The sequence below is a fragment of the Alnus glutinosa genome, chromosome 12 (genome assembly GCF_958979055.1).
Source record: "Alnus glutinosa chromosome 12, dhAlnGlut1.1, whole genome shotgun sequence".
In the NCBI taxonomy this organism is placed as follows: domain Eukaryota; kingdom Viridiplantae; phylum Streptophyta; class Magnoliopsida; order Fagales; family Betulaceae; genus Alnus; species Alnus glutinosa.
The window spans coordinates 1,043,492-1,068,238 of record NC_084897.1 but is presented as its reverse complement, the minus strand read 5'-3'; the positions used below and the strand labels follow the sequence as shown (position 1 = coordinate 1,068,238).

The window sequence follows — 24,747 nt, the reverse complement described above, 5'->3', positions numbered from 1 at the left end:
TCAAATACATCATATCCCTATGAAGCAAGACAAAAATATCAATTGTTTAGTCAAAACAAATATGATTATGGTAGCTAGAAGTTTATCACACTATTAAGAAGAAAAAGAGAAAGAGATAAGAGGAATTTCTGGCGGCCAAGTTATTAGCCATCCATGCAAGAAAAGGTAAAACAAAGGGCTAGCTTGTGGGGTCAAATCGAACTAATCCCATGGAGGAAAGGTTCCAAGTCTATCAATGGTGAGATAAGAGCAGATCGATGTCAACAAACATATTGGGAACAGCAGTTGGCGGCATGGGAAAGAGTTTTCAACGAAAGCTTCTCAAAGGGAGGTCACTGCATACGTCGTCGTTGTTCATGATCGATATCATACTATATATATAAATAGTAGATAACATAGCCTTACAGAATCAGATATTCAGATCATAGGATCGATCTCTATCTCTGTCACAGTCACACTGTATTCTTGGTGATCGAGCCACCTCCTCCTTAATCTTCAAAAGAGATAATACACGGTACGTACGTACGAGTATTTTTTGATATCTAATATAAACTATATGAAATGAATTGTCTCCATTTGAAGCACGCGTTCTCTTCTTAGTACCGGGAGTTTCTTGAAATCTAATCCGGAGCATGAAAATGGATCCTCTTCATATCACGTGATCGTATCTTTTGTAAATGTTTAATTACCTTACATGCATGTGGTGTAGTAGTAAAAAATGAGCTCTGCAAGTACTGCAAATGAAGACTGCCTTGGATGGGCCGCAAGGGATGCATCTGGAGTTCTCTCACCTTACAAATTCACCCGAAGGTATGTTTAAATATTGGTTTTCTTCTTGTTCTTGATTACCCATTATATACGTGATTAATTGCCATACGACTTCAAAAACCATGATTAATTGCTGAACTGTTCTGCTGTATTGTAAATTAATATTCCAGTCAAAAGATTGATTAACTGGGTTGGAAATTTTTTATCCAGGGCTGTTGGAAGAGACGACGTTTCTATAAAAATCACTCACTGTGGAATCTGTTATGGCGATGTAGTTTGGACCAGGAACAAACATGGAGACTCCAAGTATCCTGTAGTGCCTGGGTATGTGCGCTGGTTTATTGATATGAGTAATTCTTATGATACAAACGTCAATATTCAATGTCTTAAGATTATGATTTTTTATAGTATCAAGACATGTTAATCCAACCTCTAAGTCGCCCTTCCATGACTCGACGAGCTACTCGTTTTGATACCAAATGATACAAAGATGATAACTCACTCTTGAAACCGGCATTCAATGATGTACTTAAACCATATATATATGGGACATTTGGGATTGTAACCATCTTACATTTCATTAAACTGATGTATCAATATTGATTATTTGCACGCCAGGCATGAGATTGCTGGGATTGTGAAAGAGGTTGGCACCAACGTCCATCGTTTCAAAGCAGGTGACCATGTTGGGGTGGGAACTTATGTTAACTCTTGCAGAGATTGTGAGTTCTGTAACAAAGAGCTAGAAGTTCATTGTGCAAAGGGAGCTGTTTTGACTTTTAACAGCATTGATGTGGATGGTAAAATTACCAAAGGAGGATTCTCCGACTACATTGTTGTCCACGAAAGGCAAGTATTTTATAATGTTCAAGACTGCAGAGAGTGATCCGGGTTATCAAAATAAAACTCTGGTCCCTCATTCATACTTTGGCCTTCCGAATGAAAAATCCCGGTTCCGTTCCCGACCAGGAAAACGAGATGAGTACCGTTGTGTTGCCAGGATTCAAGGGCATTCCACAAGAACTCATTAATTGTGTCTAGTTTAATTTGTTTTGGTGTTAAATTTGTAGGTACTGCTTTACTATTCCTGACAGCTATCCACTGGCTTCAGCAGCGCCATTGCTTTGTGCTGGAATTACTGTTTATGCTCCAATGATGCGCCATAAGATGAATGAACCTGGTAAATCTCTTGGAGTGATTGGCCTTGGTGGTCTCGGTCACATGGCAGTGAAGTTTGGGAAAGCTTTTGGTTTGAATGTTACGGTTTTCAGCACAAGCATATCCAAGAAAGAGGAAGCCTTGAGTCTTCTTGGTGCAGACAAATTTGTGGTTTCATCTGACCATGAGGAGATGGCGGTAAAACACGTAACTTTACTTGGGAGCACATTTGCAATGCTAAACTTAGGGCCGACAATTTTTCACCCAACTCACGAATCCAAGGTTAAGGCTAAAGGGTCTGACCCATGTCTCGACATGATCTGGATTTGACACGTGAATACAAATTGTCACCCCTAACTAAAGTTGATGACTTAATCATTTGGTTTTGTTGGATTGATGGTAATTGGTTTTTATTTTTTTGGTTTGCAGGCCTTGGTTAAGTCGCTTGACTTTATAATTGACACTGCGTCTGGTAAACACCCACTTGATCCATACATATCAATCTTAAAGACTACCGGTGTTCTGGTTGTAGTGTGCGCACCGAGTGAACTCAAGTTCAACCCTTTGGGCCTTTTAACAGGTAGGTAATGTCAGTTTTTTTTTTCTTTCTAATTTCAGTTGAAGGAAATTATTTCAACCTAGTCAATTAAACTGACATGCACATCCTTAATAGACCGTCCTATTAAAAATGCACATAAAAATCACACGTTGATTCTCAAGAGGTTCTTGAAAATTCAAAATAATTTAATTTTGAGTAAATAGTGGTAGGCTGGTCTGGTAGCTTGGGTGGGTTATATATAATTTGCAGGCTAATGAAGTCCATTCGTTGGCAGAAATGAGAAGCATTGCTGGTAGTGGAGTTGGAGGTACTAAAGACATACAGGAAATGTTGAATTTCTGTGGTGCTCACAAAATATATCCTCAGATCGAACAAGTTCCGATTCAATACGCAAATGAAGCTCTTGATAGGCTGATAAATAAAGATGTCAAGTACAGGTTCGTGATTGACATTGAAAACTCCCTCAAATGAGGTCGACACCCCATCCCATGAATGAAGAAAAAACATCTTGAAATAAAGCTGCAGGTGTCGGAATGATTTTGAAATAAGCAGCAAGTGGGTTGTGTCTATGGACTTTCTCTCTCTGTCGGTGATTAAAGTGTTTTTATTTTATGTAACTTTATTAATTGCATGGGAATTTCAGACAGTCGATCTTCTCATTTTTATTTTATGCATCTTTTATCAGTAGTGTGGAATTTCAGATACTCAATCTTCTCATTGTTTTTGTACTTGCTCCTGCTTATATGTTAGCATGCTTTATTTTGTTTTGTTTCGTTTACAGGAGATAATGGGCTTAATTTAATTTTATTATTTTTAATTGTTCAATTGACAACAAAGTATTATGGGACTGGCATGTCTTATATTTGTGCAATTTGTATGTTATGAGGATGCATACGCTGAAGTTGTACATCATGTGGTGATATTCCTAAAAAGTAGTCAAACTGCCCATTCTAGCCTTTCTTATTTGTAGGAAACTTTGACTTAGAAGACTAGATAAGACTGACAATTTTTAACATGATAGACAAATCTAACACGAATCCAACATAAAATTAGCGAGTCATGAATGAAAACTATAACCCGTCTAATTAAATGGGTCGGAATAAGGTTAACCTACATATTCTTATACCCATACCTCGATACGACCCGAATCCGACACGACATTTAAGGCCAGTAATTTGAGATGACTCGTAAACCCAACACAAACTCGACACAAAATTAACAAATTAGAGTTGAAAAGTTTGATCTATTTAATTAAATAAATTAAGTTAATTTTGACCTATATAGTTTCATACCGATACCTCAACACAACTTGAACCCGACTTATTCGTCATCCCTAGCTAAGACTAGGAAGGGAATTGAAATTTAGAATTTCAATCAATTCGCATTAGCCTGCAAACAAACATTGGAATGGTCCAACCAATTCCCACACTTGGGTTAACCGATTAATATTCTTGATCTCCTTTATTTTTCGGTCTTCCCAGTGATGTAGCAATAGCATCCCTTAGGTTTCCATTCACTTGGGATTTCCTTGAGAACATCCGTGGCTGCGAAGCTTAAGGAAACAAAATATGGGACTCAATCTGGCATCCTAGTTTCGAAATTAAAGTAAAATAGCTATAAACAAAACATCTTCATAAAATGCAAGAGCTAGCAACCAGATAACCAGAAAGAGTCCCATCTTTAATTAGAACCTTTTCAAGCTTTAACATTTCCAATGGGGGGGACTGAGCAGGGCAGAATGCTCTTTGTATATGTTAAGAAACGTTAATGGTGCTTAAACATCCACTCAAGCCTGCCATAATCTTTCAACAGCATTTGGAAGTGTTGTTACATTATTAGCATATTGTGCAGCATCCTAGAAATCCTGCAATAGAAGCTCCACAAGTCCACTCATCTAGTATGTATGCTAGTCCAAATCAAGCTCATATAACTTGGTCAAACATAGACGATTAAATAAAGGACCAATTATATGCCAGAGGAAAAATCCATAATTTGGTTTTACAACGTTAAACACAAACAGCAACTTGTGCCAATAAGTCCTGAAATTCATATCTAAACAAATATAGAAACGCAGGGTATACCTGAAATTCATGTCTCAGCAGCAGCAGGTTGGGTCATCCCCAACTTCACTAACAACTTGCTCAGGGTCTCTGCTGGGCATACCTGGTACTTAACTTTTCCAGAAGGCAGGAGGAAGACTTCAGCCAATTCTAGCTTATCTGAAGTAAGACTTGTGCTGTCCATTGTCTTACTGAGCACTTTCAGAGCAAGCTCAACTGCTTCTTCTCTTGTGATTTCATCCTTGTAATCCTGCTTAAGCATTGACTGTGCTGCCTGGTTGTTTGCCCCAATCGCTGCAGCCTTCCAACCACCATAGTTTCCACTAGGGTCACTCATGTAAAGCTGGAAACCAAAGTTTTTGTCCCAACCTGCAAAAAGAAATGAAACACCAAATGGACGGAGCCCACCAAATTGTGTGTAACCTTGTTTGGTGTCACAGAGAGATTGGACAAGCTGTTCAACAGGCATTGGCTCTTGATAAGCATACGTATAACGCTGGGCTTGAACTCTAGCCGTGTTGATAAGGATGTTGGCATCTGACATGATTCCAGCGACAGCACACGCTACATGGTCATCAATCTTATACATCTTTTCAGTTGATGTTGAGGTTTGGAGGAGTTTGGAAGTGACCTTCTTTTCACCAACCAAGACAACTCCATCCTGTGATAAAATCCCTATTGCACTTCCAGCATTTCCAATGGCTTCCATTGCATATTCAACTTGGTATAGACGACCTTCTGGGGAGAATATCGTTGTGCGGCTATCATACCTTCGAGACATTTTATATCACACTGACACAAAGAGAAAATTAGTCAAAAGAGAACAATCTTGCAATTACAAGAACGATAAATCTTAAGAATGGTACAAGGAAAAGAAAAAAGTGAGCATGTACAGAGCAGAAAGTATATTTTTTAGATTGGTAAGTAAAACACACATAGCCAGTGGAGTCCCTATCTCAAACTTGGAAAATCCAATGTCAAAATAAAATAATATCAGCCACTACAATGATGCTTTCTTGTTTTGTATGCACAAACCATTCAACATGTAGTTTGTAAATCTGTGTGATCCCACAATCTCAAAAACTGTTAAAATGATTCAATAAATTAACCTTCTTTTATTAGAAAAAACAGTAAATCAGACTAAAGTCACTAAAAAAATCTGGATATGTATTCAAGTTTCAAATGGAATCGTTTAGACTAACAGAAAAAGGGCAACAAAAGTCAGCAAGCAATCAGAGCCCGGGTCTATGACAATAACTCGGTAAAAACCAGATAATTTGCTCTCAAGCCTCCAGGTCTTAAAATATTTCAAGGTCGGTAGCTGAGACTGCCTTTTGTTGCCCTTTTGCTGTTAGTCTAAACGATCCATTCCTTGAATTTTTTTCGGAGATCAATTAATCTACTTGCTTTTCCAATGAATCTGATTCTCTCTTTGAATCTGATTAAGTTTGAACTTCCACACCCAAAACCAAAGCACGCCCATTGACAAACACAGCATGATTCAGGCATTGAGAGGAGAAAAAAGGAAAAAGAGAACAAGATCAAAGCACCCACTGAGAGAGCAAAGCTGAGAAGGAAGAAGAAGAAAGACATACCTTGGAGGAGAAGCTGTCGCGATGCGAAGAGTAGAATTGCCGAGGGATTGTGGGGAGGGGTATTTGTATTTGACAAAAAGGTGTTGGGCCTGTATTTATCAGTTCCGCCCAACAATGTTTAAGTAGCCCAAGAAAGAGGCCCAAATATTTAATCAAAAAGAGAAAGAGGCCCAAAAAGTATGAAATTTGTGGATATGGGACCATAATAGGACACAAATAATACATGTCTCAATCCTAACGAGTCTAATTCCAATTGAAATTATACTCGAACTGAATTTGATATATATATATATATGTATATATATATGCAAAACTTAGGGCATCATTTTCGTATTACATGTGTCCCATAACTAAAAACAAGGGAAACATGTCTTAATTCTAACGAGTTTAGTTTCAACTGAAATTAGATCCAAAATATATATTAAGCAAATACAAAAGGAAAAAAGGAAAAAGATACTAATCGACAAAAAAATTAGGGCATCATTTTTGTATTTAACAACCATAGATACACTATATCAAGCATATAATTTTCAATAAGGAATCACCATTAGCAATGTTCTATCAAAGGTAACTTTTGCTTTGTTTTGTTTTTTCTTTTTTTTTTTATTATTTTTATTATGTTTTTTCTCCTATCCGTGACCAACAAGTCATTTTGTGAATGGGTGCTTTACTTTTGGTTTTGAAAATTCATCCTTGACAAGATAGAAAGAGAGAATTGTTTTTTTATAAAACTCAAGAAGCGGGAAAGATTTAACCTTGTAAATTTTTTTCATGTTCAATAAAAAAAAAAAAAACTCAATTAGTAGAGCAATTCATCATGAGGAAACCACACTTGAAAGCACTAGTGTCCAAAAGAGTATTTTTTTAGTTTTAATTGAAAAACAAAATTGTGTTACTTAAGTCAAGTATAGTTATGTACAGATTACAACAACAAGCGGGGATAGCTCAGTTGGGAGAGCGTCAGACTGAAGATCTGAAGGTCACGTGTTCGATCCACGTTCACCGCAATTTGTTTTAGTTTTTCATCACTCATCAGCAACATGTTTTGTGTATAATCAAACTAAACAACATTGGACAGTGGACACCACATGCTGGGCCGAGCTAGTGGTCTTTCTATTATTTGGAGCCCATTTTCGGTCCTTTTCTTTTGTTTTACTCTTTTATTAATTTATTTTATATCTTCACATTTGAAGTAAATACTCTCTCTCTCTTGCAATACTCTCATTTGAAGGTGGCTGATTCCAACTGTAAATTAAATTTTGAAAATTTATTTAAGCTCTCAACATGTTTCTCCTTCAAATCTTCAATGGTAATTTTAAAAGACACGTGATATTTGAAAGGATATAAAGAATATAAGAGTCCTCCTTATAGCATTACTCAAAACAAAATGGATCAAAATTATCCATTCTGCATAATTCCACTCAAGTGAATCTACATTCTCTCCTAAAACAAATAAGGATGATTGTGATCAAGCTTGGGGGAAATATGATTAAGGGTACTAATGGAAGCCTCCTCCTCATATATCTTTGAAGGTAAATTTTGATGCGACGATTAGATCCAACTTTTATGTAGCTTCGACTGTTATCAGCATTGCAAAAGGCCAATTTGTTGCAGTTAACTCACAAAAACTAAGCTCTTCAGAGTTATTTCTTGGAAAGGAGTAAAAGTTTCAAGACAAGCCAATTAGAAAGGTTATCTAATTGCAAGATGGGCCGCATCTCATAATTCTTTTGGGTTTTATCCTAGTAACTATCATCGGCCGGTTTGGTATTCAATAATTAGAATAAATAATCCAAATGATTTTAACAAAAATCAATAATCAAAACAAACAATGAAACAAATTTTAGTCATAGAGTCACCCAACCCAAAAGTCATTATATTTAATAATATGAGATTTATTTTATTTTTTTTAATTCTGAGCAGGGTTTCTAGGTTTTCAATAGAAGACCTTTATTTATATCAAAGGTTAGAGTTTTTAGTTTTTTCCGTATTTAATTAGGAAAAAAAAAAGGTGTTTTTATTTTTCTTGTTGGGTTTTTACTTGTCAAGATAAAAATAATCCTTAAATTTTAAGTTGTGTTAGTTTCAACAAAGACATCAAAATCTCTACCAAAAGTTACCCAACCCAAAAGTGATGAATAAAGTTTTCCTCAAATCTAGTTTATTATTATTATTATTATTTTTAATTGATAGCGGAAAAAGGATTACAAAGGGAGAAATTTAGTTTATTAAATTGATATATAGTGCTAGAAAGATGTAATTTTCTTTCAAACATTTGAAAAAACCAATTGGAGGCAGTGGGAATTTGCAAGCAATAACAGTCCTCAATTTATTTCACTATTCTTTATTATTTTCTAAGTTTAAGACCTACGGAAATTGACCCTTAGAAACATCCTACGACACAAAATCATTTGGAGAAAGTAAAAGGCCGTTTGTTGGCTTCGTTTGAGCTGTAACTCTTGGAGAAAAGCTTTAGATTAATCACGATTTCCAAGAATAACTCATTCATGCTCATACATTAATGTTGTAGTTTTAATAACAACAATAATATAAACTATGGTCAAGATTTAGCCTAAAAAAATTGCTTTACTTTTAGCTTTTATTGGTCATCCTTGTTTAACCATGGTTCTAAATGACTTCTCGCCCTCCTTCTCCGTTTTCTCTCACCCATCTGGGACTTTTATTTTTAGATTGGATGCCGTTACTAATTCATGATCTGGCATGTACAGAATTAAAACTTTATTCCCGGTTCTGTTTTTGTTCCTCCTCTAAGTCTCACTCTCAAATCGATGGATCTTTCTTTTTTAGACCCACAATAAAAGGCTGAAATAAATAGGTGAGAAAGATAGCACCGAAGCAAATTTCGAACATGAACAATGTCAGTCTCTCTTTGAAAATGTTCGAGGCTTACTGTTGGCAAAAAACAACCATCGGAGAGAACCAGTCAAGTAAAACTAGAAGATTGACTATGCAAATACTGACATCTACATAATACATACATAAATTATAAACTGGATAATATGGGTAAAATGTGAAAGATACGAGTCAAAGTAGAGAAATAAAGATAGAAAGACAGTATGTTGAATTACACTCCATGAATGGGTTAAATCAAAAAGATATCCTGTGATGAATTGCCTATGATGCCAGGTACAGCCCCAACTTTGTTGATAATACCCTGAAATGAGAAATTTCAAGAAAAAACTATTTATATCATCCACAATTGATAGGCATTGAGAAAATGCCTCAAGATGACATGCATAGGCATTGAGAAAATAAAGGAAGAAAGAGTTTTTTCTTTTATTCCAAGTTTTGCTTTACTAGAAGAAGCGGTACTGTGCTTTACTAAAGATTGTCGATTTGAGAGAGAGAGAGAGAGAGAGGAGAAATTGAAACACATGGGAGAGAATACATGGAGATGGAGGCAAGAAGGTGTAGTGTCATTTTGAACTATGGTTAAACAAAGGTTACTAGTAAAAGTTACAAGTAAAGTTTAAATTATAGAAGATATGCTGCTATTAAAACTATAGCATAGAAGCCAGATCCTTGTTTTTGTATACACAAGACGTAAGTTGGAGTGTCACTTATTTTCAGTTATTAATGTGATATTACGAGGTGTTGTTTGTAAGTGAGTTTTTAACTCAAATTTGAATCCTAAATTTAAAAAATTTATTATGATATTTTAGGTGTTTGGAGTTTGTACAGAGTGTGAATTTTTTATTATTTTTTCCACATAACTAAATCCTAAAGTTACGTACAAATTTGTACAGAAAACAAAAACAAAAACAAAAACTCTTTATATAATCTAATTTTTTCTTTTTTATTATATTATTAATATATTTCATATTAAGTTAAGTAATAGCTAGATTTCAAGAATAATTTTGCTTCCAAGGCTTCAATTTGCGTATTGTGCGTACAAGACACACATAACACAAGCCTTACACGTAACCATTGGTCAATCATCACTTGTTGGACATCTATCACCTCCTTAATTATTTATTCCTTGGTATTTTTCCAAAGCTAGAGAAGAGCCTCAACCCTTAAGTAATTACTACATGTTGTACATTTTTCTTTACTAGGCCGGTTGTTACTAATTAGTGAACCTAATTAAAAAAAGAAATAAAAAACCTCAAAGGCATCATGGGTAGAGACGGGCGATATTTTAATAGGTAAATTAACGTCTCGGATGGCGAAAGAGCTGTCGTATGCTCTAAAGGATAGATTATTAAGAGCCATACTTTGGCATTCAGGAATCCACTTGTAAGGAAGAAATGGTTGCAATGGAAGGGAGGCTTCTTCTTTATCCCCTCCAGATGATAGTTGTTATAGTTGTTATGTCATTCTCCCCTCCCCTCCTTGTTCATTCTCAATGCAATAAAAATCCAGTCATCTTCAACTTTGGTGACTCTAATTCTGATTCTGGTGGTTTTGCTGCGGGGCTTGGACACGATTTTGGACCTCCCAATGGACGTACCTTCTTCCATCACCCATCAGGTCGAGTATGCGATGGACGATTAATAATCGATTTCCTTTGTAAGTATCTCTACACCACACAAGTAAATATTAATGTCACACCCCCCAAAAAAATTATCTATGTATTTGTATGTGGAAGTCGAAATCGATCGGATCATGAACTTGAGAGGAGTCGGTTTCTTAAAAAAAAGGGCGAAATTATTTAAAAAAGTGAAATGGCAATTTTGCTCCTTTTTTTAAGTAACCGACTCCTTTCCAGTTCAAATTCCGTTACGTGAAAGTCTATGCACCATGTATGCTGAGTTTGGGTTTGAGTTTGGTCCAGTTTCAGTTGGAATTAGATTGTTGAGATTAGAACATGCATCATGTGTCCTATAACAAGACCCAAGGGACACATGTCTCAATCCCAGCGAGTTAAAACTTAGGGGCGGACCTACCTTATAAGTTGGATGGTCTTTTGGCGACTCCAAAATTTCTGTTGATGATGACTTTTTAACCCCTAGATGGCTAGCTAGATTCAAGCCGAATCCATTGAGTTCTAATGTATGAATCCATGTAATTTACTTGATTTACAGGCGAAAGTTTGGAAACAGGTTATCTGACCCCGTACCTAGAATCTCTGGGGCCAGATTTCACAAATGGAGCTAACTTTGCTATAAGTGGTTCAGCTGTTCTATCTGGATTGATTCCTTTTAGCTTGAATGTTCAAGTTCTTCAGTTTCTTCGATTTCGAGCTCGATCCCCAGAGCTAATATCAAAAGGTAAAATATTTTCAAGTTCAATCATAACCCAAAAAATAAATAAATTATATTTATATCATTTTATTGTTTTCACATAAAATAATAATATAGTAGAATATGCAAGCCATATATATTTGCTTAATTAAGCGAAATAGAAAACCTCAACAACAGAAACCCGAAAAGAAAAATTTAGGAGAGCTGCCCAATAATGCTTTATAAATAAAATACGTACACTAGTTCTTCATTTATAGGCTAGGTTAAGGATCTAATTAATATTACCTTAATTATAATGAAATTCATTCTTCATTTGGTTATAATTATACAGCTTTTTGAGTTAATTGGTGATTAAAACTTTTTTAATTTCAAAACCAAATTAAAATTTCGTGTATTTTTCAGGGAACAAAATAGATATTTATCCTTAATTTTTTAATGAATTAATGGAATGTCTAATGCAAAATCTTCATTTAGGTTACAAAGGTCTGGTTAACGAGGAGGAATTGAAGCATGCAGTTTACATGATTGATATGGGACAAAATGATATAGCTGGTTCATTCTTTTTTTTCTCATATGCACAAGTTATCCAAAGAATTCCCTCCTTCATCAACGAAATAAAAAATGCTATGTGGGTGAGTTGAATTTTCACATTAATTAAAGGGCATATTTTCTTATGCTACTAATTTGTCACATTTTCAGCCCAGTTTGTTTCAGCGTGACATTTATTTATTTTTGTTGGGTAAAGTGGTTATTTTCCGCTGTTTGTTTGTAACCTTGAAAATAGTTTGAAAAACATTTTCTAGCATTTAGAAAATCGCCAAATATTTCTTATATTTTCGTACAATCAGAAAAGCTACGAGGAAGAGGAACAACGGAGAAAGAGAGTGTGTGAGAATAAAAGGCATTCAGGTGTAGGATTGAGATCAAGTTCAATTGCGCGCCTACCCATATTGCTTACAATTTGGGTATGCAATTATGAGAAAACCTTTGTAAGACCTACCTGCCTGGACAATTGTATGTTCGGGCACGTATATATGCCCAATAATGGGCCTTCTCACAACTGTCTTTTTGGGTTGTAAAGAGTGACAGAAAATGGTTTAAGCAAATGAGAAGCGTAAACCATTTTACGTCTCCTTAAGGTTATTTTCCTTGGTCAACTGAAAAACATTTTCAGGTTTTCCAATATTTTACGCCATGCTCAATACTTAAAAATAGAGACAACCTTTTCTAAAAAATATTTTATGGCGAAACAAACGGGGCCAATTAAGTTGAAGAAAATTCATTCAACTTAATTTATTAAATGGACGTGTTCTTTAAAGACATTATTAAATTAACATGTGTCCATGTTCTATATATTAAAAATACATGTGATTTGAAAATCACATGTTCTACGAACACTTGATTGAAATTCTCAAACAGCTTGTGTTGTGTTATATATTTCTTCTGAATCGAAATATAGAGTATATACCAACATGGGGGGAAGAATTTCTGGGTGCACAACACGGGGCCGCTGGGCTGTTTTCCCCAGCAGGTTGCAACCAGAGGCACAAACGCTACTGATTGTGATCACTATGGATGCCTTGAGTCCCTAAACAATGCTGCAAAAGCTTTTAACAAACAACTGCAAGCTCTTTGTGAAGACCTCAGATCTGAAATGAAGAATGCCACGATTGTGTATGTTGATATTTATGCCATCAAATACCATCTCATTGCCAATTCTGCTGATTATGGTATGATTATATATACCTCATTTTGAGTACCATAAAGTTTTTCTTTCTATTAAACTGGCATCTATCATTACGGTGTGTGATATATTTATGAAGAAACTTCATTTATTCCCTCTAAACTATCATGCATTTTTTAATGTCTTCCCTAAACTTAAAAAATTTTCAATGTAGGGTTTTGATCTTTCAACGCCTTTTAATTTCCCGCTACCGACGAATTATTTTCCCTTTTCTTTAACTTTAACAGCTAGCATATAAAATGTTCGTTCCACCCTTACCAATTTTTTTACTTCCTTAGTTAAAAAAAAAAAAAAAAAAAAAAAAAAAAAAAAAAAAAAAAAAAAAAAAAAAAAAAAAGGAAGACCTACAATCACATTTTCCTTTCCCACCCCCACATTTTTTTTATTTTTAATTTTTAATTTTTAATTTTATAAAGGGAAAATACTTTAGGAGCTAGGGGGTAATTGAAAAGGGCTGAAAGAGAACCCTACATTAAAAAAAGCTTAAAAGTTTAGGAGATAAGTGAAGTTTTTCATATATTTATTAAAAATGCATGTGAGAATTACATGCTTTAAGAATATATGTTTGTTTTGAGTTGGAGAAATTTTTTCCAATCTAGTTTAAAGCAAAATTTTGTCCATTCTGCTGCACATTATGAATTCCAAGTTTCATGTTCTCATATCGATTAATGGTTTTATTTTGAAGGCTTTGAGAATCCGTTAATGGCATGTTGTGGCTATGGAGGACCACCTTACAATTATAATCCCAATGTTACGTGCGGCCAAACAGGTTCCAATGTCTGCATTGAAGAATTAAAGTACGTAAGCTGGGATGGAGTTCACTACACAGAAGCTGCCAATGCAATCTTTGCATCCAAAATACTCTCTACTGAATACTCTACTCCTCCAATTCGTTTTAGCTACTTTTGTAATGCCTAGCCACTTTGAGACTTGAAAATCTTCAACTCTAAATGTTCTAAATAATGAATGCTAGTATTTATGCATGTGGGTCTTTTTCACTATTAATTCTTACAGACAAAAAAGAAAAAGAAAAAGAAAAAAAAATAAAGGAGAAGAGTTGAGAGTTGCTGTTGCATGTCTCCAATTATGGTTCAGTTTTATTTGAAATTGGAATAGTTGGATTGTTGAGTACTCTGTGTCAATATAAGTAGTAATTGACAATCACTCCATATTATTACGATTTGAGTTCTAGTTGAAATTGGACTCGTTGAGATTGGGAAGCATGTCTGTTGTGTCCTGTTATAAGAAAGCTAAAAGAGTGAAAGCAGAGTGATTCAAAAAGCAAGAGGGCGATGTGGATATTGTCTACCCTGAAGGCTGGATTTACATGCATAGTGCATTAAGATTGACTGTAGTGCAAACTACACTCCCATAAGCATTGCCATGTGAATATTATAAAGTTCTAATGCATGTGTCTCAAGGCACATGCAAGTCACAGTTCCCAAGAAAAGGTTTCTTACAAGATCTGCAATGTACACATGGCCATAGGATTATATATAACTAGACAGAAAGTCAAGGCCAGCAAATTCATTCAATATATATACTTGGGTCAAAATCTTTGCATAGCAGCATCTTGGACCATCTGTATTCTCAGCTTCCTAAAATGGATAGAAGTAAATGGTATGATCACCAAGTTGGGTATGTCAATCACTCCTGCTAAGTGAGTTTAGGGAGCTGAGAAAGAGAGATGGGTTACATGGGATTTTCCCAACATCTCATTTTGCTGGTATGGCTATGCATCTTCCTTGGTATGTTCACAAGCTCAAATTGCAGCCACATCAGGCCCATTTTAATCAACTTTGGTGATTCAAATTCTGACACTGGAGGGGTGCTAGCGGGCACTGGACTTCCAATTGGCCTTCCCCACGGCATTACGTTCTTCCACAGAGGCACCGGCTGGCTAGGCGATGGGCGGCTTGTGATTGAATTCTTCTGTGAGTCCAGGTTTTCTGTTCACCATAATGTCTTCAGGTCATGCTTTTATTTGCTTTTCTCTTTGGCTGAGGCCAGCAACAGCAGATATTATAAGAATTAAGAAGTACAGAAAACAGAAACCAAGAACTGACAAATAAATTGGACAAAGCTTTAGCAAGACACTAACAGCAGCATGTTAAACCCTCTGAGCCCAACCATCTTCAGGAAGATAATCAAGCAATGAATTCATGGAGATAATCCTTCTGAAGATGTGCTATAGAAGCAAGAAAGTCTTATCTCACATAGTTCTAATTTCAGTTTATATAGAGATTCATTGTCTTGTCACATCATTGTTGTAAAGGATGTGAAGCATATCATATAGTAATCATACCATTTTCCCTATTCATATATGTTTTTCATAGGAGTAATGCACTACCATCTTATCCTGAAAATCTTTTTATAACATTCCATCAGTAACGTTGACCGTAGTTTGTGATTATATATGAATTGAAAGTCTTGCCTTGCATGCTAAGTGCTTTTATGTGGCATGCACTAGATAATTAATTACAGGAGGGGCAAGTTTTTGGTTCTAGCTCTGTTCATTTTATTTCAACTCTAACATCCCATTCCCACATTGGAAAGATGAGGAGTAACTCACATAAATTAGGTAGTTTATAAAGATAGTCATAAATGCTAAGTTTCACATTGCTTATTTATTAAGTAAAATTGTATCTTATAAGGAATTTAGTGAAATTTCAAATTGACTAATTCTTTTTAGATAATAGTGCAGATGTTCCCCGTTAAGGGTTTAAGGGGGGTGAGTTTGTAACACCCCAATCCCATATTGGGAAGATGAGGAGTAGTCCCACATAGAGTGGGTAGTTTATAAAAATAGTTATAAATGCTAAGTCCTACATTGCTTAGTTACTAGGTAAAACTGAGCTTTACAATGGATTTTTGGTGTTGGCAAATTGCCGAACCACGTTAAAATATGTGTTTTACTTCTCTCTTATTTTTTCTCTTTCGATTTCATATTATTCATCATTGTTGTGAACAGTAACAACACTAGGGAAGTTCAAAATTGACTTGTCTTTAATTTTGGGGTGATACCATAGATATGGCTAGCGTTTTTCTTTGGGTCGTTACATCAACTTTCACGGCTAGCTGCAATATCAAAAAAGATTAAGATAAAAATAGAAGGCAACAAATGCAGGAAATTGAAAATTTGATAGAATTAAGTTTCATATCGTACTGTAATTCTTCTATTCAATCTATCCTGATTTAACACCAAAAGCTACTATATATCTAAACTTATTATATACTTAATTCTGAAGGTGAACACTTGAACCTGAGTTATTTGAGCCCATATTTAGACTCATTGGCACCAAATTTCACGAGTGGAGTAAACTTCGCAGTAGCTGGAGCAACCTTGCTCCCACAATTTGTGCCTTTTGCACTAGATGTTCAAGTTCGCCAGTTCATTCGCTTCAAAAACCGCTCACTTGAACTTCTATCACTGGGTACGTACGCTCACTCACTTCTTTTGAAACTTCACATCACAAACCGTTTTCTATTGCTAACTCACCTGTTCTTAATCTTACCGTTCAAGAAACTTGAAATCTTCTTCCCCATTTTCTTTTTTGGTGCAAAAAATATCACGCAGGTTCGAGAAATTCATTTGGTGAAGATGGTTTCCGTAGTGCAGTTTATATGATTGACATTGGACAGAATGATCTTTTGCTAGCCTTGTATGCATCAAACTTAACATATGCACCGGTTCTCGAAAAGATCCCTTCATTTCTTGCAGAAATCAAACTAGCCCTTCAAGTGAGTATGATATTGTTTGTTAGAATCTTAATTAAAAGATCAAAATTTACCATTTCTTTATTAACTTAAGCTTTTGAGATAACTAGTTAGTGATTTAACATAGTATCGAAGTTGAATATGTCTCCATAATCTTCTTTATGATTATGTGAGTGTAGAGTATATATCTATATGGTGGCAGAAAATTTTGGATACACAACACTGGACCATTGGGTTGTGCTCCAAAAGAACTCGCATTACATCCCCATAACAGTGCTGATCTCGATCGAATTGGATGCCTTCGTGTCCATAATGATGCTGCAAAAGCTTTTAACGAAGGACTTCAAAAAGTCTGTAAAGAAATGAGATCGGTATTCAAGGATGCAACCATTGTCTACGTAGACATATACAAGATCAAGTACAATCTCTTTGCCAAGTATAAAAAATATGGTAAGCATAATCTCTTATGATGCAAGTTACTTCTAGTTCTTCAAGTTGACATATGTTGTTAGAGCACATAATTCTCACGTCCATTTTTTAAATGCACGTGAGAATCATATGCTATAAGACAGATTGATGTCAGTTTGATAAAAACGGTCCATCTATACATATATCTTAATGATTTTGATCATTCTTGTAGGTTTCGAGGATCCATTCATGGCTTGTTGTGGTTATGGTGGTCCTCCAAATAATTACAATGTCAAAGCAACATGCGGCCAGCCTGGTTACATGATCTGCAGAAATATATCAGGATCCATAGTCTGGGATGGAGTTCACTACACAGAAGCTGCCAATCGTGTTGTTGCAACAAGTATTTTATCTATGCGTTATACCACACCTCGAGCACAGCTTGACCAATTTTGGCCGCCCAACTAAGTTGATGTGTGAGGTAGCAAAAGACTTGGGTAACAACAATTAGAAACGTCTACGTCTTTTGACCTAGAAGATAAACAAGTCGTAAGGCTTAGAAGAGTAATAAACTCCGCAGAGTGTTTGAGAAATTTTCAGATTCGATACTAATTTAATGGTTTCTATATACATGCTACTACCTTCGATATTTATACTAAAATAATACTTACAGAGAAAGTAGACCTACTAGTAGAACTAAACTTAATCCTAATAAGGAAATGAAATAATTATAATCTTAGAAAGGAAATATAGTCTTAATTATTAGACATAATAAAATGAAATAAAATCTCCAGCTTAGCAGTCACATCTACTCCTACTTAGATTCTCACCATTAATGCGCCAGCTGTTCACCAAAAATTTCAAGAATTGAAACCGTCCAAAAATTGCAAAAACCTGTCTAGAAAAATGTCCAGACCCTTTTTTCTAGACGGTTTCAAACCGTCTAGGAAAATGTGTCATTAATCCAGGTAATGGACGGTTTGGGAAAAATTGTCCAAATTTTTTTTTAAAAAAAATATATTTTTAATTATATTCATTATTATTTTTTAATATAATAATAATAATTATTATTATTATTATTTGTCCAGTGATCAAAGCTTCGTTACCTTTTCTTTCATAGCATCTCGCCGGCTAAAGGGACCATCAGAAGGTTGTCACAGTCACATATCTCCACCATGAATCCATCAGGATTGTGAAAGAATATCTGATCAACGTGGATCTCGCCTTCCTCTACCATCGCCCACACATAGGTGATCTCCATTTCCACCGCATCCATGCTCTCGCACTACCCGTCAAACATTAATTTCAAACCCAAAACAAACACAATCCAAACCCCCCCAAAAAAAAAAACAAAGATTCGTTCGGTGGTTTGAAAGAGAGTGGTGACGAGGAGGCCGGAAGGGGGAGAGAAAGAGAGAGGAAAAGAGAACCGGTTGAAAATCCACGTATTCCGGCTGGATCTCTCTCTGTATTCCGACCATAGATCTGGCCGAGCGTGGGTTTCGGCCAGATCTGTCAAACCCACACACGTACACCGGCGTAGGTTTGATAGATCCGGCCGGATACGGTCGAAAACCAACTATCTACAGTCGCAAGATCCTGTCGTGCGTCCCGTTCCCACCGACCATCCAAATCCCATTGCCCGTCTTCAATCGCCGGCCGGAGAGAGGAAGAAGTACGATGGTTTTGTTTTAAAAAGAAAGAAACAGGGAAACAAAAAAAGAAAACAGAAAAGAAAAAAAAAATGTTACAGACGGTTTCAAAAAAACCATCTCTAAATTTATATGAATATTAATTTCTATACGATTTTATTAAAACCGTCTGTAAATTTACATACGGTTTTAATAAAATCATCTGAAAATTAAAATATACAAACGGTTTTAATAAAACTGTCTGTAAAACTATAATTATAGACGATTTTGATAAAAACCGTCAAGAAAATGTGATTTTTTTGTAGTGTTCTATCCGCACCTTCTTTCTTGGTCTCGATCAACTTTCGGGATCACTACTCGGCGATCACCTCTTGATTGAGCTTTAGGATATCGCTTCTCAACCACGGCTTGTTGCATGATTGCTACTCAGGTGGACATTGGACACCACTCGGAAATAGACTATCGGATTGACGATCTAGCGATCACTTTTTGGAAGCGTCCTACACCACTGGGATAAGAACTCAAAAGGATTTTTATAGACAGATTAACCCCACCCCCACCCTCCCCTTTTTTTTTCCTCTTTTTTTTTTTTTTTTTTTTAATTTTCAATTGATAGAGGCTGTGTCCATGAATTCTTCTTGATCTTGCAAGATTTCAAGATCCATTCATTAGTGACAGAAAGTACTCAGAAATTGATGTTAAGTACTGTTTGTGTAAAAGTATGATTAGAATTCCTTTGGGTGGCTGAATCACAAAGAGATATCAATCATGTTTAGGAATTATAAAATTGGATGTTCCAACCATATTTGGTCACTTCAATTGATGGGCATCGCGATCGATGTCTAGGGTCTGTTAATTGCTCCTCTTTAAATCTGAATGAATCTTTGAAAGTTATAGCTAGCTATTGAGTGCAATTATGAGAGTTAAAGTGAGTGGAATAAATGCCTGATAATTAATTGACCTGTGGAGTTATTTTTAAAGTGATGTTTTCCACTATTTTTTATTATTATGTTTTAGGAATAGTATTTTTTTTTTCTTCTTCTAATTGAATAAAGAAAATGGATACAGGATAAGATTATTCGCACTCCTGATCCAAAAAAAAGAAGAAGTGGATGATTCTATGAACAAAAAAGATGTGGGCTTTCCAACAATAAACTCAAAACAAACTATAACAGTGCTGAAATAATTACAAATAGTAGGAAATTGGTTAAACAAGTAACCGGCTTAGCTAGTCCTTTCAAAGAACCGCATAAGACGGTTACAGAAGCTAAAGAGGCACAGAATAAGGCAAGCTTATCTGTACCCCCACATGGAAACAACGACGACCACAAAAGGAGGTTGAAGCGGTAAAAGCATTGTTAAAGTCCGAAATTAGGATTGCAGAATAGAGAGGCACCAACACTATTTTTTATTTTTCCACTACACTTAGCTAACGTGGCATGCTCAATCTACTATTCATTGTTTTTCATTTTTAATTAAAATTAATTTGAGGGTGAATTGAACATGTCAAATCAATTGAGTATGCTGAGAGAATGTAAAATAACATTTCTAAAATAAAAATAAAAATTAGAGTTAAGAAAATTCCCTAGAATTGCAAGAGACAATCTTGAAAGGAAAATTAACATTGTGATTAATGATAATGTAATTAATGGGTCTAATAGATTAAGAAAAATCTGTAAAAATCTGTAGCAGTATTATCTCCAAAAATTCTATCTTCTTTCCCATTACTTGGAGCTGACGACCTCGAATTCCATCAATCTTTTTCATCCCAACATCTTCATTACATTTTCATCTCAATTCATATTCATCAAATCTATTTTCCATTCCATACATCCCATCGCTCAAAATAAGCTAAAAAATATAGGTACAAAACAATAAATGGACATCTCCAGTTAAAAAATGGGCAATCCACATTCTATCCTCGATTGCACTATCACTCCAAAAAGTCTAGTTAAGTTGCAATTATAACTATTTAAAATCACTTATAAAGTCCAATTTAACCTAAGGGTGTACAAGCGGAAGGTTATTAACTGCCTAATAATAGCCGGTAATCGCATAACCACTTTTGTAAGCAGTTGAAAAAAAATCGTTAACCGCTATATATATATATATATATATATATATATATATATATATATATATATATATATATATATATATATATATATATATATATATATATATATATATATATTAAGCTTTGTTACATTTTGAAGCCTTTTAATTATTTAAAAAAGGCCCAAAATCATCTAAAATAGGCCCTAAAAGGAGGTCAATGAAGGTCCAAAACACCAAAATATGTCATTTCTAAAAAACAGTTATGTGGTGTGGTTATGAGTTTCAATAACCGCTAACCGACGATTATTATAATACCACTAACTGCCTAAGGCAAAGCGGTTGCGGTTATGGTTACGATTTACGAAAATTCAATAAACGCCTAAGTCGGTTGTAATTGGTAGTTAGAAGCAATAACCGTTAACTATAACCGCTTATACACCCCTAAGACTCTAATCTAGTAAGGAACTAAAGTGGAACTTAGCACCAATGAGCTTCTTTATAATTCATGCATTCTATGTGGGTTAATAATCATCATTAACCATCACAGTGTGAGATTGGGGTGTTACAATCTTCTCTTCTCAAATCTCTAATGTCATCTCCAAGGTCCCATTACGCAATGCTCCAATACCACATGGTATTGCTAAGTTGCTCTGATTCCATTTGTAACGATTAAGAAGCGTTAGCCACATCTGTACTATCACTCCAAAATGACTAGTCAAGTTGTACTTTGAGCTCCCTAGAATCGCTAATCACACGTAGTCTCACCTAGTAAGAAATCAATGTGGGACTTATCACACATGAGCTCCTTTATAATTCCGTCATTGTATGTGGGCTAATTATCTTCCCAGTGTAAGACTGTAGTGTTACATTAGTTGTATCCTCATTAGCTTTCTTTTTCTTATCTTTCTTATCTTCACTAGTAGCATGCAAGAGCCTCCCTTGCTACTTCCCTAGTCCGAGATAGCTCCTCTGCTTTTCTCTTCTTTGCAATTGTTTCTTCCTCATTACGGATTACCAGCAACAATATTTGTAGTTTGCCTAAGAACCAAATCTGTCAAAGGATTATATGTCTACATAACACTGTAGCCAAATAGCACAGTGCTTAAGGGCTCAAGAGTGAGGAGATTGAAAGAAGACAATGAGCAGGTTTGGAAGGAAATGAAGCAAGTTTGGATTATACTTAACACCATTGATGGCTTCTCTCACTGACTCTCTAGTACGACATCACTCTCACCCCTCACTTGTGGATGCCATTGAATAGAGAAAGAGAGACTTAAAATTGGTTAGGGAGTGCTGGGTTTTGTGGGTCATCAATGGAGGGTGTATTAATGGTTCATGGTGGCGGTCGGTTGTGTAAGGTACACAGTAAAGGAAAAGCTTGCAAGCTGCAGAAATGGTAGAAAATAGGAAGAATAAGATGGAAAAACAAGTAGGGGTGGGAGTTAAGTATATCAGTGTCGGAAACACCATTTTCGACTCCCAACCGAAATTGTTGATAAAGTCGGGTAATTACCCTACTTTTTTCCGTGCAACAATATTTTCGAAAATTTTAGATAATTCAAAAAATTCGGATAAATCGGTAATTATCGATTGAGTAAATCGGTAAACAAATACATCTCAAATTCTAAATAATAGGGATCATATTGTACAAGTGTTGTTTGCTTGTGGAATCAGAACAACTTGATATCAGAAGCTCAAATCATATTATACATGGATTCAAAAGTTGAAGAACTTGAACTACAAACCTCATATCAAAAGCTCAAACCCACAAAGATGAAAAAAAATAAACAAAAACAAAGAAAACCCCAATATTTGCAGTGGAATACAAAACAAACGGAATCCTTAAAACAAACCTTCAATGACTTTGAGTGAGGGTCTGAGAGTCCAGACTTTGAGAGAAAGAGAGACGACGAGAGGTGAATTTGAGTGAGGGTCTGGACTCTGGGGCAGTGGGGTTTCTTCACCATCGCTTTGAAGCGCTTCAGCCTTCATCTACTTTAGTTAGAGAGAGAGAGAGAGAGAGAGAGAGAGGCAGGGGCGACGGTTAGGGTTTAGAGAAGAAAATTGAGAAAGGGGAAAAAATGTTAAAAATGAATATATATAGTAGGTTTGTAGGAGCAAAACGATGTCGTTTAGATATTGTCGGGTCGGGTCGGTACCTGGCAGAAAACATATTTCCCTGATTATCGACCCAACATTAATTTCGAAAAAATATTTCTTTCGATTTTTTATTTTTTTATTAAACGGCAGGCGGTAGGTGGTCGAAGGCGGTTCGGTAGTGCTCGGTAGGTTTTTGGTGGGCGATAATCGGATAATTTGCCCACCCCTAAAAACAGGGATAGGAGCTCTTCGAGAGGCTCTGCTCTCCAGGTATTTTACTAAACACTGATACTCATTTCTTGCATTTCTCTATTACAACTTCCCCTTAAATAATTGATTCAGTTATGACATATTCTAACAGAATGCCTCTAGCTGGCAGATTCCCTAAAAGCAACAATAATGTAGCATGGGGCAGATGCTTTACAAGATACCAAACACCCAATTCTATACCCTAATTCCAACAGAAATTAACTACAAAATGCAATAAAGGAAATAATACTTCACACCAAAAATTCCTTCTAGAAGCTTCTTACACCTTCTGGTAGTGATGACTACCATAGACCCTTCATTGTGCCCATAATAAGGTTCCCCCCTTCAAAGCACCTTGTCCGCAAAGTGGGGGTACTGCTGCTTAAGTTTCTAGAGAAGCTCCCAAGAGTCATCCTTAGCCAGAGCACATTTCCAACGAATAAGGACTTCAGTAACGGCCTGACCATTTCGTTGAGCCAAGCGGCGAGAAATGATAGTTTCAAGTTTCGGCTTCAACTCACCATGTTGGTCAACATGAGGCAAGGTTGACAAAGGGGTGCTGTGAAGACCTAATTTCTGTTTCAAACAAGAAACATGAAAAACCGTGTGTATACAGGCAGAGGCAGGAATGTCCAGCTTGTATAACACAAGACCAATGCGTTACAAAATTTGAAATGGACCGAAGAACCGAGGGATAACTTCAAATTCTTATGCATGGCGACAGATTTCTGACGGTAGGGCTGTAACCGAAGGTACACCCAATCACCCTCTTGAAACTCACGCTCAGTACAATGCTTATCCCCGTGAGATTTCCTCCAGTGTTGGGCCCGATGCAAGTGTTCCTTTAAAAGGTTAATCATAGAGTTCTGATCCTTTAATTGGGAGTCAACTACCATGTTGGCAGAGGTGCCGGGTACATAAGATAAAAGAGTGGGAGGGGCGTAGCCATATACGGTTTCAAATGGAGTTAACCCTATAGATGAGTGGTGGTTGGTGTTATACCACCGTTCAGCTAAAGGTAACCAAGAGCTCTAAGCCTTCGGTTTAGAATTAGTGTAGCAACGAAGATAAGTCTCCAAACACTTGTTGAGGGCCTCGGTTTGGCCATCCGATTGGGGATGATATGTCGAACTAAAAGCCAATGAAATGCCCTGGAGCTGAAATAGTTCATGCCAGAAAGTGTTGGTGAAGATGGGATCACGGTCGAATACAATTGTTTAGGGCATACCGTGTAGCTTGAATACGTGTGGGAGAAAAACTTGGGCCACGGTGGAGGCTGTATATGGGTGAGACAGGGGAAGGAAGTGGACATACTTGGAGAATCGGTCGACCACAACCAAAATAACAGTGCCACCGTGGGATTGAGATAATCCCTCGATGAAGTCCATGTAAATGTTGAACCAAATCAGAGATGGAATGGGGAGAGGTTGAAGTAAGCCGGCAGGGGAAGTGGTCTCATGCTTGTTAACTTCACA

At 36.0% G+C, this 24,747-nt stretch overlaps 3 protein-coding genes and 1 non-coding gene across 5 annotated transcripts; 3 read left to right on the top strand and 1 right to left on the bottom strand.

Moving 5' to 3' along the window:
• Nucleotides 1–213: 213 nt before the first annotated feature.
• Nucleotides 214–3,189, top strand: LOC133851983 (probable cinnamyl alcohol dehydrogenase 1). 2 transcript variants are annotated; one of them, XM_062288624.1, is made up of 7 exons: nt 214–514; nt 713–810; nt 979–1,092; nt 1,387–1,617; nt 1,839–2,124; nt 2,356–2,506; nt 2,760–3,189. In XM_062288624.1, exons 2-7 carry the CDS (start codon nt 719–721, stop codon nt 2,954–2,956), a joined length of 1,071 nt encoding a protein of 356 aa, XP_062144608.1. In that variant the 5' UTR covers nt 214–514; nt 713–718; the 3' UTR covers nt 2,957–3,189. The 2 variants fall into 2 exon arrangements, with proteins under 2 accessions (XP_062144608.1, XP_062144607.1); XM_062288623.1 differs by having other exon boundaries at nt 710–810.
• Nucleotides 3,190–4,416: 1,227 nt separating this feature from the next.
• Nucleotides 4,417–6,198, bottom strand: LOC133852173 (proteasome subunit alpha type-4-like). Its single transcript, XM_062288866.1, has 2 exons — nt 6,141–6,198; nt 4,417–5,337 (listed from the first exon to the last, which is right to left on the bottom strand). The coding sequence occupies exon 2, from the start codon at nt 5,324–5,326 to the stop codon at nt 4,574–4,576; it is 753 nt and encodes a 250-aa protein (XP_062144850.1). The 5' UTR covers nt 5,327–5,337; nt 6,141–6,198; the 3' UTR covers nt 4,417–4,573.
• Nucleotides 6,199–7,074: 876 nt separating this feature from the next.
• On the top strand, nt 7,075–7,147 carry TRNAF-GAA (transfer RNA phenylalanine (anticodon GAA)). The gene has a single exon. It is a non-coding gene; the product is annotated as a tRNA-Phe (tRNA).
• Nucleotides 7,148–10,371: 3,224 nt separating this feature from the next.
• LOC133851468 (uncharacterized) lies at nt 10,372–17,843 on the top strand. The gene is made up of 11 exons (XM_062287905.1): nt 10,372–10,670; nt 11,186–11,371; nt 11,819–11,976; nt 12,804–13,074; nt 13,774–14,005; nt 14,655–14,726; nt 14,772–15,022; nt 16,337–16,522; nt 16,666–16,829; nt 16,985–17,255; nt 17,446–17,843. Exons 1-11 carry the CDS (start codon nt 10,409–10,411, stop codon nt 17,679–17,681), a joined length of 2,289 nt encoding a protein of 762 aa, XP_062143889.1. The 5' UTR covers nt 10,372–10,408; the 3' UTR covers nt 17,682–17,843.
• Nucleotides 17,844–24,747: the final 6,904 nt, after the last annotated feature.

Excerpts from the sequence above, each read along its gene's own strand:
- LOC133851983 (XM_062288624.1), top strand. The coding sequence starts at position 719 with ATGAGCTCTGCAAGTACTGCAAATGAAGACTGCCTTGGATGGGCCGCA. Across the intron at positions 1,093-1,386 it reads AAGTATCCTGTAGTGCCTGG|GCATGAGATTGCTGGGATTG; the intron begins GTATGTGCGCTG and ends TTTGCACGCCAG. Across the intron at positions 2,507-2,759 it reads CCCTTTGGGCCTTTTAACAG|AAATGAGAAGCATTGCTGGT; the intron begins GTAGGTAATGTC and ends ATTCGTTGGCAG.
- LOC133852173 (XM_062288866.1), bottom strand. The coding sequence starts at position 5,326 with ATGTCTCGAAGGTATGATAGCCGCACAACGATATTCTCCCCAGAAGGT.
- LOC133851468 (XM_062287905.1), top strand. The coding sequence starts at position 10,409 with ATGGTTGCAATGGAAGGGAGGCTTCTTCTTTATCCCCTCCAGATGATA. Across the intron at positions 13,075-13,773 it reads TGCCAATTCTGCTGATTATG|GCTTTGAGAATCCGTTAATG; the intron begins GTATGATTATAT and ends TTTATTTTGAAG. Across the intron at positions 14,006-14,654 it reads AGCTACTTTTGTAATGCCTA|CAGCATCTTGGACCATCTGT; the intron begins GCCACTTTGAGA and ends ATCTTTGCATAG.